Source organism: Delphinapterus leucas, chromosome 1 (genome assembly GCF_059928025.1).
Source record: "Delphinapterus leucas isolate spDelLeu-1000000601 "Yukka" chromosome 1, BTC_Dleu_Yukka2, whole genome shotgun sequence".
NCBI lineage: Eukaryota > Metazoa > Chordata > Mammalia > Artiodactyla > Monodontidae > Delphinapterus > Delphinapterus leucas.
In genome coordinates, this window is record NC_143129.1 from 92880811 (window position 1) to 92892991 (window position 12181).

Genomic DNA, 12181 nt, shown 5'->3' on the forward strand with positions numbered 1-12181 from the left:
ATCAACCTAAGCCAGTAGAAGGCTTGTGGGTTTGTTGGTATCATCACTTCCTCACACACTCTCTTCTGCCTCTCCACCCCCATGCACAGCCTGTATTTTCAAATCTAGAAGGGTCTCCACCCAAATCACTTAAAACCAAGGACACTCATGTTTTGACTGATGGATTTTATTGCAGAACTCTAGGTAGGAGCAAGGTGTGCTAAACAAAGGAGACTGTTCAGCACACTAGGGAATGGAGACACAGGTCAGATTTATGCCAGCTTGCAGCACTGACAGCTGGTGTCAAAGACAAGCCCAGCCGGGCAATACTGCTCGTATGTGATTCCATTTGCGCAGTTCACGAAGGCATTTCTGTTATTTGCCACAGGGTAGAGGCCATTGGCTTTGCCGGCACAGTATCCACTACCCACAGAGCTGCTACTCCCACTTCCACTTCCACTCCCACTTCCGGTACGACTGTTGGGCTCACTGGACTGAGTGGAGGTGGTGCAACCTGAAACAGCATGAAGAGCAGACTAGTGGACCTGGCAGAAGCTCTCAGATTCACCTAGAGGTGAAGAACTAGCAGACCTGGGGTGAGGTCTGGAGGTGGAGTGCAGTTCGCTCTGGGTCCCTGTAACTGAGGAGCTCACAAGATAACTCCATCTTAGGAATTAGAAACAGCTATAATTTCAAGCCAGCCCAGTTTTAAATTTTAAAAGTTCTCTCTTATGATGTTAAAATCATTTAAAAAAAATTTTACTGAGCACCCAGTATATGCGAAATGCTTTTCTAGGATCTGGTTATAAGCGGTAAGCAAATAAGCTGTAAGAGAAAATCTGGACAAATTTTAGGGAATTGGTACTTCCTCTGAATTATAGATTAGAAATATTTCAGTACTGCTTAGGGTTTTTTGTTCAATCTCCCCAAGCAGGCTGAAGGAGACTTTTAATAAGGGGTTCATAGAAAAATAAATGCTTATATTGAAGGTCAGCCTAATTTCTTGAGGCTTTTCCACACCTTTAAGAATTAGTAGACCTGGAAAACCCACCCAGTAAGCCTGGTTTCTCATAAGAACATAAAATTCCTGATGTGGACATTCAAGGGTAAGGAAAGAATATAGCACTTCTCTCTCAGGCAGGCAAGAACAGTGAGGTAAAATGGGAAGAGACTCCTGGGGCAAAGGGGGAAGATGTTAGGCTGTCTTTTGAGTTGGAAAAGGAGCATTTATACACCATAGGCATCCCCCTGCTGTCACTTACTTGCACTCTTCAGGCCAAGAACATCCTTCAAGGTGTTGATCAGGGGGAACTTGCCCTGGTTACAGAATGTGCCTGTGAAGTCATCCATGTCAATGGCCCAGACCATGGCACCTCCAAAGTTGTTCTGTTTAAGCCACTCAGCCTGTTTAAAGATAGAGGACACCAGCAGTCATTTTATTTCGGGGGACTCAGGGCTGAGCTCACAGCACATTGGAGGGGCTGACCTTACCTTGATATTAAAGCTCTTGACGTTGTCATAGCCAACCCACTCATTGCCCTTATAGGTGTAGGGCACGTACTGAGAGGCATCCCATGCCTGAGTGGCTCCATCTTTCAGGAAGGTGCAGATCTTTAAAAAGTCAAGAGATTCAAATCCTTTAAGTATGACTCCCCAAAAAGAGAAAACATACAATTTCCTCTTTGATTTTTTTTTTCTGTCATGCCTGCAATAGGGGTTTTCCTCAGATTTCTAATTATGTGTTTTTATTTGCAGTAAATAAGATCAAGTTGTTTATGAAATACTCAGATGTTATCCCTATTTTTAGTGCTTGATTTTGAGAACCCACGTTAGTATGGGAGATACAGTTATTTAATTCCCTTAAGTGCTAATATAAATGACCTTAAGTATGTAGTCTGTTGTTTGAAGGGATATTGCACACTACAAATGTTCTTCATACTGGATTAGGTAAATGAATAGGTTACTTAAACACCTGAAGCATTTGGAGTAATATCTGTGTTACAGTAGGTAAGTAGTGGACAAAATGAACATTCAAGCTTTACACAGATTCTAGCCCTAAGGCTACTGTGCAGCACAGGGCATGAAATTCACAGAATTTCAGCTGTAAAGCCCAGGCTACCTACCTCATAGTAGGCCAGGAACCCAGCCTGCCTGGTGTAGGGCCCAGCAGGACCAGCACCAGAAGTGGGGGCACCAATGCCATTGTTGGAAGGGTTGCTTAGGATGTAGTTGTGTCCATAGGCAGGGAATCCAACGATGAGCTTCTCAGCTGGAGCCCCATTGTTCTTCCAGTAGTTCATGGCATAATCCTGAAAATGTAGCAGGTGAGTTAGAGGCCCACCCAGCTGATGACCCATTGCTTAGTTATGCTAGTCCACTGTCCTAAAAGGTAAAATTGAATGATGCTAATAACAGATAGATTAGTTGGTATTTTTGGAAATATTTTGGTGAGGTTATAGTTAATGAAATATGATCAGCCACTTAAGAAGAGAGTTGTCCAAATGAGACTTTTGCAGAATTTATATTTCTTTTGTCTCTGAATCTCCATGTGATTTACAACATCTCTGGTCTGAACCTGCATCTGTGTGGGTACTCACCACATTGAGGTAAGCATTGTTGCCAGTGTCAGTTGAGTATTTGTAGAGGGGGCTGTTCTCTCCAGTGTAGCCCTCCCAGGGGCCATAGAAGTCATAAGTCATGACATGGATGTAGTCTAGGTACCTGAGGTGGGATAAAGCGTTTAAAAGCATTTCCAATTGTTATTTCCCACACCCGTGCAGACAAAAGATACCACTTCCAATGCCTCTTAAACAAAGTCCCTGAGTGGCAAGACAGACTAAGGATGAGTCTGCTTTGCAAAACTGATACCTATAGGAGTTGGAGGATAAGGTGAGTCACTCACTGGGACAGCTGAGGAACCTCATAGCCAGACTGGATGTTGGAGATGCCAGCAGCTACTGCAGCAGTGACCAGCAGCCTGGGCTTGTTGGTTTGGGTGGCCTCCTGCTCAAAAGCTTCACGCATTTCCTATAGAATAATCAAGTATAGTAGGACATCTATGAAACTGATTTCACCTCCTTAAATATTAATAAATATATGTTTGTATAATGCTTTTCTTTTTCAAAGTGCTTTCACATATTTTATCTGTAGTTTCTGCATATCCCTATAAAGTAGACAGAATTGATGGTATTCATTTTATAGCTAATATGCATAGAAGTTAGACAATTTCACCAAAGTCTCACAGCAAGTTAGTATCCAGATCATGACGAGAACCCAGGTCCCAGATGACCAGTCAGAGCTCTACTTATATCACTACACTTTGAAGTTATACTTGCTACAGTAACCTATATCCAGCTTTTAGCAATATAGAGATTTGCTTCCCTTTGTCCAGTAAATGAGCTACTTTATAGGACTGACATCCCATCAAATGAAATGCTGAATTGGCCAGTGAGGAAGGTGGTAACAGCCAGGTGATAGGTTCCCATTCAATGCTAGGGGTTAATCCACTGTTATTTTGTGACTCTAATCTTACCCGGAGCACTGGATTCAGTTTTGTTTTTTTTTGTTTTTTGTTTTTTTTTTGTGGTACGCAGGCCTCTCACTGTTGTGGCCTCTCCCTTTGCAGAGCACAGCCTCCGGACGCGCAGGCTCAGCGGCCGTGGCTCACGGGTTCACCCGCTCCGCGGCATGTGAGATCTTCCCGGACCAGGGCACGAACCAGCGCCCCCTGCATCGGCAGGTGGACTCTCAACCACTGCGCCACCAGGGAATCCATGGATTCAGTTTTTATAACTGCATTATTAGGGTGTACCAGAGTGTGTTCCAGTGAAGAGTGGGTCTGAAAATTGTTGTATGGGTACTTGTTAAAGGAACTAGGTTATTTAACTGGAAGGAGAAAAATTATAGGCAAGATATAGCTGTCTTCAAATATCGAACTAATATATTGCAAAAGGTGCAGCTTCATTCTATGTTACTTCAGTGGGCAGAGCTAGAACCACTAATTGGAAGTTATTAATTATGACTGGACGCATGTATTGACTAAGAATACAGATGTTCTTTTTGATCTCTAGAGCTGTTCAACAAGTAAGTAGGTTTATTTTTCAACCAGTGAATTACTTAATATTGAAACTATTGGAGGCTGCCTGACAATCTGGTATACCAGATGGTATAGGAAAAAACCCTGTCTTGGGGGAGAGTAAATCTAAAAGCCATCCTTGACTTTTCTCACTCCATTCATTTTTCCTTGGTGATCTCTTAATTATTTATCTTTGCTGATGACATCAATACAGTATATCAAATCAAGTCCTTTGTTCTGAACTCCAGCTTGGCATTCACCCAATATCTATTCATCCAGTGTCTATTAGGCAAAACTATAGGATGTCCTACAGATTCCTCTCACTCAGCATGTTCAAAGACAAATTAATGAGCCCTTTTTCTTGCTCCAAATCTACCTTTTTTCCTGTATTTACCATCTTAGTTAACAGGACCATAGTCAAACTAGTTCTCAAGGTCAGAAAACTGGAAGTTCTCTTTTTCCACTTCCAATTGGTCTCCAAATCCTATTGATTCTACCCTCCTAATATCTCTTATATACTTCCTTTTTCTGTTCTCACTGTTAGGGTATTCGTTCAGACCCTCAGCATCTCTTGCTGGATTTATTGCAATAGCCTTCTAACTCGATCCCTGACTCCTTACCTTCTAATTCGTCCACCATGGTTAAAGCCAGAGTGATCCTTCTAAAACATGAGCTTTGTCATATCTTTCCATTACTTAAAAATCCTTCAAAGTTGTCTTGAACATAATGTCCAAATTACTTAACATAATATACAAATCCTACATGATCTGATTCTTGTCTCTGGTGCAGCCTCATAATCCATTACTCACATACCTGCTCACACATATCTACATGTCTTCATTTGTGCAATCCCATCGTCACTTAATTGGTTAACACCACTTTCAAGACTAAGCTCTTCTTGATCCTGCCCCAGAGCAGAATTAGGTACCTTCTCTCTGTGCTGCTTTTGCACTCTGAATACCTCTATCATGACATTTACCTAAGTGTACTGTAATTGTTGGTTATTTTTCAGGCTTCCACCTAAGATGGTGTATTTTTTAAAGCCAAGGATTGTGTCTTATTCTCATCTTTAGCCTGACACTTAATGCAGTGTCTGGGATGGTGTAAGTGCTCAGTGATAATAGGCAGCTAGTATAAAGGTTAGAAGCAATGGGCTCTGTAGTCAGGCTACTTGGGTAGTTATGACACCTATTAGTTGTGTGATATTAGGCAAGTCCCTTAAACCCGCTATATATTAGCTTCCTCGTCTGTAAAATAAAGGTTATGGTACTTACAGTACCTATATCATAGAGTAGATACGAAGATGAGATGAGTTATGATTCTAAAAACAGCTTGTAGAATTGTGCCTGACACATAGCACACATAATAATATTATTATTATTAAATGCTGTTGAATGTAGGCATGATATCTAAGAATCTTTGCAATGTAAAGTTTCCAAAATTCTAAATTCCAGTTTAGTTTCACTCTGGAACCACCAGGTTCTCCTTGAAAAGAACAGGCTTTGAATTTTCTTGGGCTAAACACTGCCACCTCCCTCCTCACCTGCACCAGGACAGTGAAGAGATGCTTGTCCTGAGAAGGGCTTCCACGAGAGCCAGGGTACTCCCAATCGAAGTCCAGCCCATCAAATCCATACTGACGCAGGAATTTGATGACTGAAGATATGAAAGTCTTGCGATTCTCTGGAGTGGAAACCATGGTAGCGAAACTGAAGGAGATCCAAAGAAGGCAGGGTGAGGCCTTGGTAGTCCCAACACCATGTAGCGAAGTCAAACTCCTATATTTCTGCCTCAGAGCTTTACACCAAGACCCACATCCCAGATAAAACTATGTTCCTGGCTTTCTCCTGTGCTTGCTTTGTAATCACTGCTCTGTCAGCCATGGTACCTCAGTGTTTTCTTTGTTTTGTTATCCACCCAACTCTGATCTTTCTCCCAAATTGTACCTGTTGCTTTGAACACCTGGCTACCTTGGCCCACTGTGTTGTCTCTCCAAATAGTCCCTGATGTTCGTATACCCTCAAAAAATTCTTCTTGTTTATTTGCATAACTTTCTCTTCCCTTCTCCCAGAAGGTAAATAGACAGAAGTGCTATAACACTCTCCTCAGGGGTTGTACTTCTGAAACATTTTGAGAAGAGGTTGTTTTGAAATCTCAGTAACTAAGCTTCTGTGAATGTAGTCCCAGAATATCCAACTAAATGTAAACGTACAAAATAAATGGTGTTCTAATTAATACTGAGATTCTGGTGTAGTAATTTATTTAAGTAGCATATTTGTTTAATGTATATCCTTAATATCCTGTCTTAAGATGTGAAATCTGAAGGGACATAGGTCACATTGGGCTAACTTGTTTTCTGTAACAAATGAACACCAGGCTCTCTCGTAGAGGACTTACGGGGCAGTTCCAAACTTCCAGCCTCCAATGGCCAGGAGAGTTTTCAGCTGGCTGTTCCTTTAAAGCAAAGGATAGAAAAGAAGAACTTCAAAATCCATGAGTCCCTCAATTTAAAATAACATTGCTTCGGTATTGGGCCTGGTCAGAAACTTTGATGTTGCCTTGATAAAATATTCTGTATAATACTTTTCCTTCACTACTGAACACTTTATAAAAATTATTTGTGTTATCATTATGAATGCACTCAGAGTTCTTTAGAAAAATCTAAATTAAGCAACCGGGTTTTTTTAAAAATTGGAATGTATTGGCAATTCTTACATTCTACTCTATCAGATGAAATGGTAAATATTGCTTGAACATAATTACTTTCTCAGACTTTATGATAATTAATATAAATCAGTTGGCTTAAAATTATGCACATTTTCTGGAATAGTGGTTCTCAAACATCAGTTTATATAAGAATGAAGTACAAGGACCAGAGTTTGAGGACAACATTAAAATTCCAGGTTTTTAACCCCTTTCTCAGAGATGGTGATTCAGTTGGATTAGGGAATTGAGATTTTTATCAAGTGACTCATGTGATTTTGTTGCATGGTCAATGGATCACACTTTGAGAAATACCGCTCTGAAGGGGTTTATTTCTTCTTAGGCATCATAACTCAAATTCTAGTGGCTGCATTCAAGATACTGCCACTACTGAAGGTAGCAATGGCCTGTAGCCTGACTTCTCCTGGATTTAACTAACTGAACAAATTAGAAATTAAAAGATACCAGGGTTTTTGTTTGTTTTGTTTCATTTTTACACAGAACAGAACTCTTAAAATACAGCAAACTCTTCTGATTTCTTGGGCTCTTTTATGTCTAATCTTTGGTATCCTCTGCCTCCTGTTCTCTGATGCAAGTAGCTAAGATGGTTTGCAGTTTCCTGAGTCATAAAAAAGATAATTACAGTGAAAGGAAGATACAGAACTATTTTTTAATACTAGCTAGAGCAGGCAACGTGCTACGTTATCTATATCCTCGATACTTAAAGTGTAGCTCCTGGACCAGAAGCATCAGCATCATAGGGAAGCTTGTTAGAAATACAGAGTCTTGGTTCCCACCTCAGACTCACTGAACCTGAACTGCAGAGATACCAACTTAGAAATCTTCCCGTTCTCTTACTTGTTTTTCAGGCTATTGAAAGATTGGTAGAGAGTCACATCATTCCATTCAATGGTGGTGATCTCGTTGTTTCTCATCCCAGCAAAGGCATAAATCAGGTGAGTACAGAGGCAGGGGTCGATGTTGTCAGGCTTGAAACTTCCCAGGCCTGGTCGGTACTGGGACCAGTTGGTGAAGTAGCACATCAGCTGGTAGGCAGAACCTGAGAGTAGTAAGAAGTAAGAAAAATGGCCTGCCTTAGGTGCCACTGAAATATGCTGTAAGTTTTAGCCCTGCTTCTGTTTCCCTCCCTTTGCCTCAGATACCTGATCTCTGTGTAAGCGTGGTTAATAGGAACAATCTTGCAAATGATTTCAAAGCTTCTAACTTGGGAACTAGTCACTGACTTTCAAGTTGGTTATTTTTAACTTTGACAGATTCACTTTGGGATCTTGGTGAAGCCTAGGAACCACTGAAGAAAAAATGCCCAGTAGTCCTATGAAGCCCAGTGAATACCAACTTACAACTCTCAGGTGGTCATGCTGAAGAGAATAACAGTGGCAGCCAATACAAAATAACAGGTTCTCCCAACATCAAATCCATCTGTCTGTAAAGAAGACAGTAGCTTTCTTTCCTAGCATAGCTTATCTATCTCTTGATATGCTTTTATTTTTATTTATTTATTTTTTGGGTGGTACGCGGACCTCTCACTGTTGTGGCCTCTTCCGTTGTGGAGCACAGGCTCCGGACGCACAGGCTCAGTGGCCGTGGCTCACAGGCCTAACCGCTCCACAGCATGTGGGATCTTCCCGGACCGGGGCATGAACCCGTGTCCCCTGCATCGGCAGGCGGACTCTCAACCACTGCACCACCAGGGAAGCCCTTGATATGCTTTTTAAAAAGTAATATTAGAATATGAAAAAATCACATTTAATACATTAAGCAGACAATTGCATTATGAGTAATTTATAAAGATTTTAGGTTTATTGTAGGAAAAAATTATGTCAAGGATATAATACAGAGTCCATGACTTACCTAGCTGAGCATTCAGCAGAAGGGCCAGACCTAGAGAGAAAGAAAACACATGTATTCTGAACCAATTGTCTATATCTTGTAGAATACAATTCTGAGGCCTTCGGTACCATCCTATGGGTCATAGGTTTTTATAGCCCAAGTGGCACTTAGGGGTTATGCCAAAGAGTAGGCTTTTCAGTGAAGGCACCAATAAATCTGTACTTCCCTTCTCTTAGTCAAAAATGAGCATGGCTCTCTCTTCTTCCTTCTCCCATGTCAGTAACAAATGTTACGGAAGACAGAGTTGGAAGTCTACTACCTATGGGAGATCTACGTACTGAAACTACCCAAAATTTACTCTACTCAATGACTACACACCCATCCATGCTTCACCACCCTTAACTGGGATGAATACAGCTTCACACACAAAGCATCCTCTAAATCAGTGAATTCAGTATCTCTTGGGGCCTTCGAGTTTTTTTACACCAACTTTAAGGGCCCTTACGGTAGAAGAGAACTAGAAACTGTTAGACAGGGCTCCAGATGCTGTTCCCTGGCTTCTACCAGGACACTTTTGACCTGATTGCTTTATAAATTGAGCTAGAGGTTTCATTTGGAAAAGGTTCTGAAGCTATAAAAACTTTGTAAATCTCAGCTCTAGAGCAACTAATAAGCTATGGATATAAATTGGCTCTAAACAATGTACTGAATCAACCCCTTTAAATGATTGAATTATAACTGATATTTTTATAATACATCAGCAACTCAGTAAGACAGTAAGGGATTAAAGAGAAATAATCCTGAAAACAGTAGAACAAAGATAACTTGCATAACTCTGTCTCAGTTCCCACTGATTTTCATCTCTGAAAAAGATAGACCAAAAACACAAACATGTAAATTAAAATAAGATCAATTAAAATGAGGTGGTGCAGGAAGATGAATAGAGAAATGGGAACAACCCAACAAGGAATGGGAGTGTAAGACAAGCACTGGAAGAAAACTAGCCTTTCTTTTAGGACCATGCTTGTGGCATCAACAAAGGTAGAAATGCTGCCAGAGTCAATTGAGATTAAAAGAATCAGAAGTAGACTCATTTGTGTATGTCTGGATCCTCTTGGAAATTTGAAATAATGAAAGAACAATAGAAAAGCATAGAGGTGTGTGTGAAGACTATTTCATGCCTGTCAGATGCAGAGAGAAAAAGAAATCAGGTAAGAACAAGGCTTTATCTCCAATTACAGACTCACCTGTGAGAATAAGCTTTGCCATGGTTGCCATTGGCTCTGGTCTAGCAGAGCCTGGATTTTCTTTTTATACCATCTGAGTACCAGGTTATCACAAAGGATATCTTCCAAGTGGAGAGCATTTAACCCAAATGTGTATATAGCTAATCAGTAAGTCAACAGATCTCCTCCCCTACAAACACCACTTTGTGTACCTCCAACCCGCACTCCCCTCACCACCACCTTCTCTGCTCAATAAGGACAAAATGTCATGGCTCCTAACAGGGTGGTAGAGACCATCACCATGAAAAGCACCGGCTTATTAGCTTTTTTGGCAGTTCTCAGGGCTGATAAGCATCTGTTTAAACATTGTGGTTTTCATGAGGTGGACATTTTGTGCCTGGCATCAAAGCATGTTTTTATTGGAAAATAAACAATAAAAACCCTTGGAAGGTATTAGCTGTTCTTAAAACTTTTCTTAACCCTCAGAATGGGAGAAAATATTTGCAAATGAAGCAACTGACAAAGGATTAATCTCCAAAATCTACAAGCAGATCATGCAGCTCAATAACAAAAAAACAAACAACCCAATCCAAAAATGGGCAGAAGACCTAAATAGACATTTCTCCTAAGAAGATATACAGATAGCCAACAAACACATGAAAGAATGGTCAACATCATTAATCATTAGAGAAATGCAAATCAAAACTACAATGAGATATCATCTCACACCGGTCAGAATGGCCATCATCAAAAAATCTAGAAACAATAAATGCTGGAGAGGGTGTGGAGAAAAGGGAACACTCTTGCACTGCTGGTGGGAATGTAAATTGATACAGCCACTATGGAGAACAGTATGGAGGTTCCTTTAAAAACTACAAATAGAACTACCATACGACCCAGCAATCCCACTACTGGGCATATACCCTGGGAAAACCATAATTCAAAAAGAGTCATGTACCAAAATGTTCATTGCAGCTCTATTTACAATAGTCAGGAAATGGAAGCAACCTAAGTGTCCACCATCAGATGAATGGATAAAGAAGATGTGGCACATATATACAATGGAATATTACTCAGCCATAAAAAGAAACGAAATTGAGATATTTGTGGTGAGGTGGATGGACCTAGAGTCTGTCATACAGAGTGAAGTAAGTCAGAAAGAGAAAGACAAATATCGTACGCTAACACATATATATGGAATATAAGAAAAAGAAATGTCATGAAGAACCTAGGGGTAAGACGGGAATAAAGACACAGACCTACTAGAGAATGGACTTGAGGATATGGGGAGGGCGAAGGGTAAGCTGTGACAAAGTGAGAGAGTGGCATGGGCATATGTACACTACCAAATGTAAAATAGATAGCTAGTGGGAAGCAGCCACATAGCACAGGGAGATCAGCTCGGTGGTTTGTGACCACCTAGAGGGGTGGGATAGGGAGGGTGGGAGGGAGGGAGACACAAGAGGGAAGAGATATGGGAACAAAAGTATATGTATAACTGATTCACTTTGTTATAAAGGAGAAACTAACACACCATTGTAAAGCAATTTTACTCCAATAAAGACGTTAACAAAACAAAACAAAACAAAAATTTTCTTTCATGGAATTATTCATATATGATTTGTATAATCAGTGCCTAGGGGCTTTAATCTTCAGGTGCTGTCTTATGAGCATTCTATCCATACCTGTTCTTTGGAATGACCTTAGTCATGATTATACGATAATTTTATCTAGGAACGTACGGTTCCCAAAATGTACCCTCTGAAGGTCAATGAGAACTCTCTAATCCATAGTTCCAAATTACATCCAGAAGATGTTTACAAATATTTTGTGCTGCTGATGGATAAAGATGATGTAGATGATATTGAAGAGTTTCTTTTACTAGAAATATTTGCAACTTGACCATTTATAGAATTTTTGTTTAAAGTTAATTCCAACCCACCTTTCCAAGCACTATCCACTACTATTGTCCTATAAAAAAATTCTGCTTCAGCCAAAATGGTCTATTCATTGTCCCCAAACATGTCTTTCATGCCTTTGCTCACACTGTCTCTCCACCCTTTGCCTGTAATATCTTCTATCCCAGTATTAGAGTTCTTCAAAGTCCAGCTCAGATCCTCTCCTTGAAGCTCAATGATCCCTCCTTCCTCTGAAATACTTTATGTCCTTTAGTACATATTGTCTATTCTTGCTTATATGGTACTGTCTTGTGACAGTAACTGGAAAGCAGTTGGTAGACATATGGGTGCACACCATGGGATGCTGACACCTTAGCAGACTTATTGTAAATATAGACTAATTTTTTATTTTATCTCATTTAGAAACCAAATTGTGTCCATTTACTCAA

General features: G+C 40.3%; 1 protein-coding gene across 1 annotated transcript; it reads right to left on the bottom strand.

The window, feature by feature from the left end:
• Window positions 1–251: 251 nt before the first annotated feature.
• LOC111179914 (chitinase acidic) lies at window positions 252–5763 on the bottom strand. The gene is made up of 7 exons (XM_022583841.2): window positions 5598–5763; window positions 2882–3006; window positions 2577–2700; window positions 2103–2288; window positions 1471–1590; window positions 1242–1383; window positions 252–493 (listed from the first exon to the last, which is right to left on the bottom strand). The coding sequence occupies exons 1-7, from the start codon at window positions 5751–5753 to the stop codon at window positions 252–254; spliced, it is 1095 nt and encodes a 364-aa protein (XP_022439549.2). The 5' UTR covers window positions 5754–5763.
• Window positions 5764–12181: the final 6418 nt, after the last annotated feature.

Excerpts from the sequence above, each read along its gene's own strand:
- LOC111179914 (XM_022583841.2), bottom strand. The coding sequence starts at position 5,753 with ATGGTTTCCACTCCAGAGAATCGCAAGACTTTCATATCTTCAGTCATC. Across the intron at positions 2,701-2,881 it reads GAGGTTCCTCAGCTGTCCCA|GTACCTAGACTACATCCATG; the intron begins GTGAGTGACTCA and ends ATCCCACCTCAG. Across the intron at positions 1,591-2,102 it reads GGTTCCTGGCCTACTATGAG|ATCTGCACCTTCCTGAAAGA; the intron begins GTAGGTAGCCTG and ends GACTTTTTAAAG.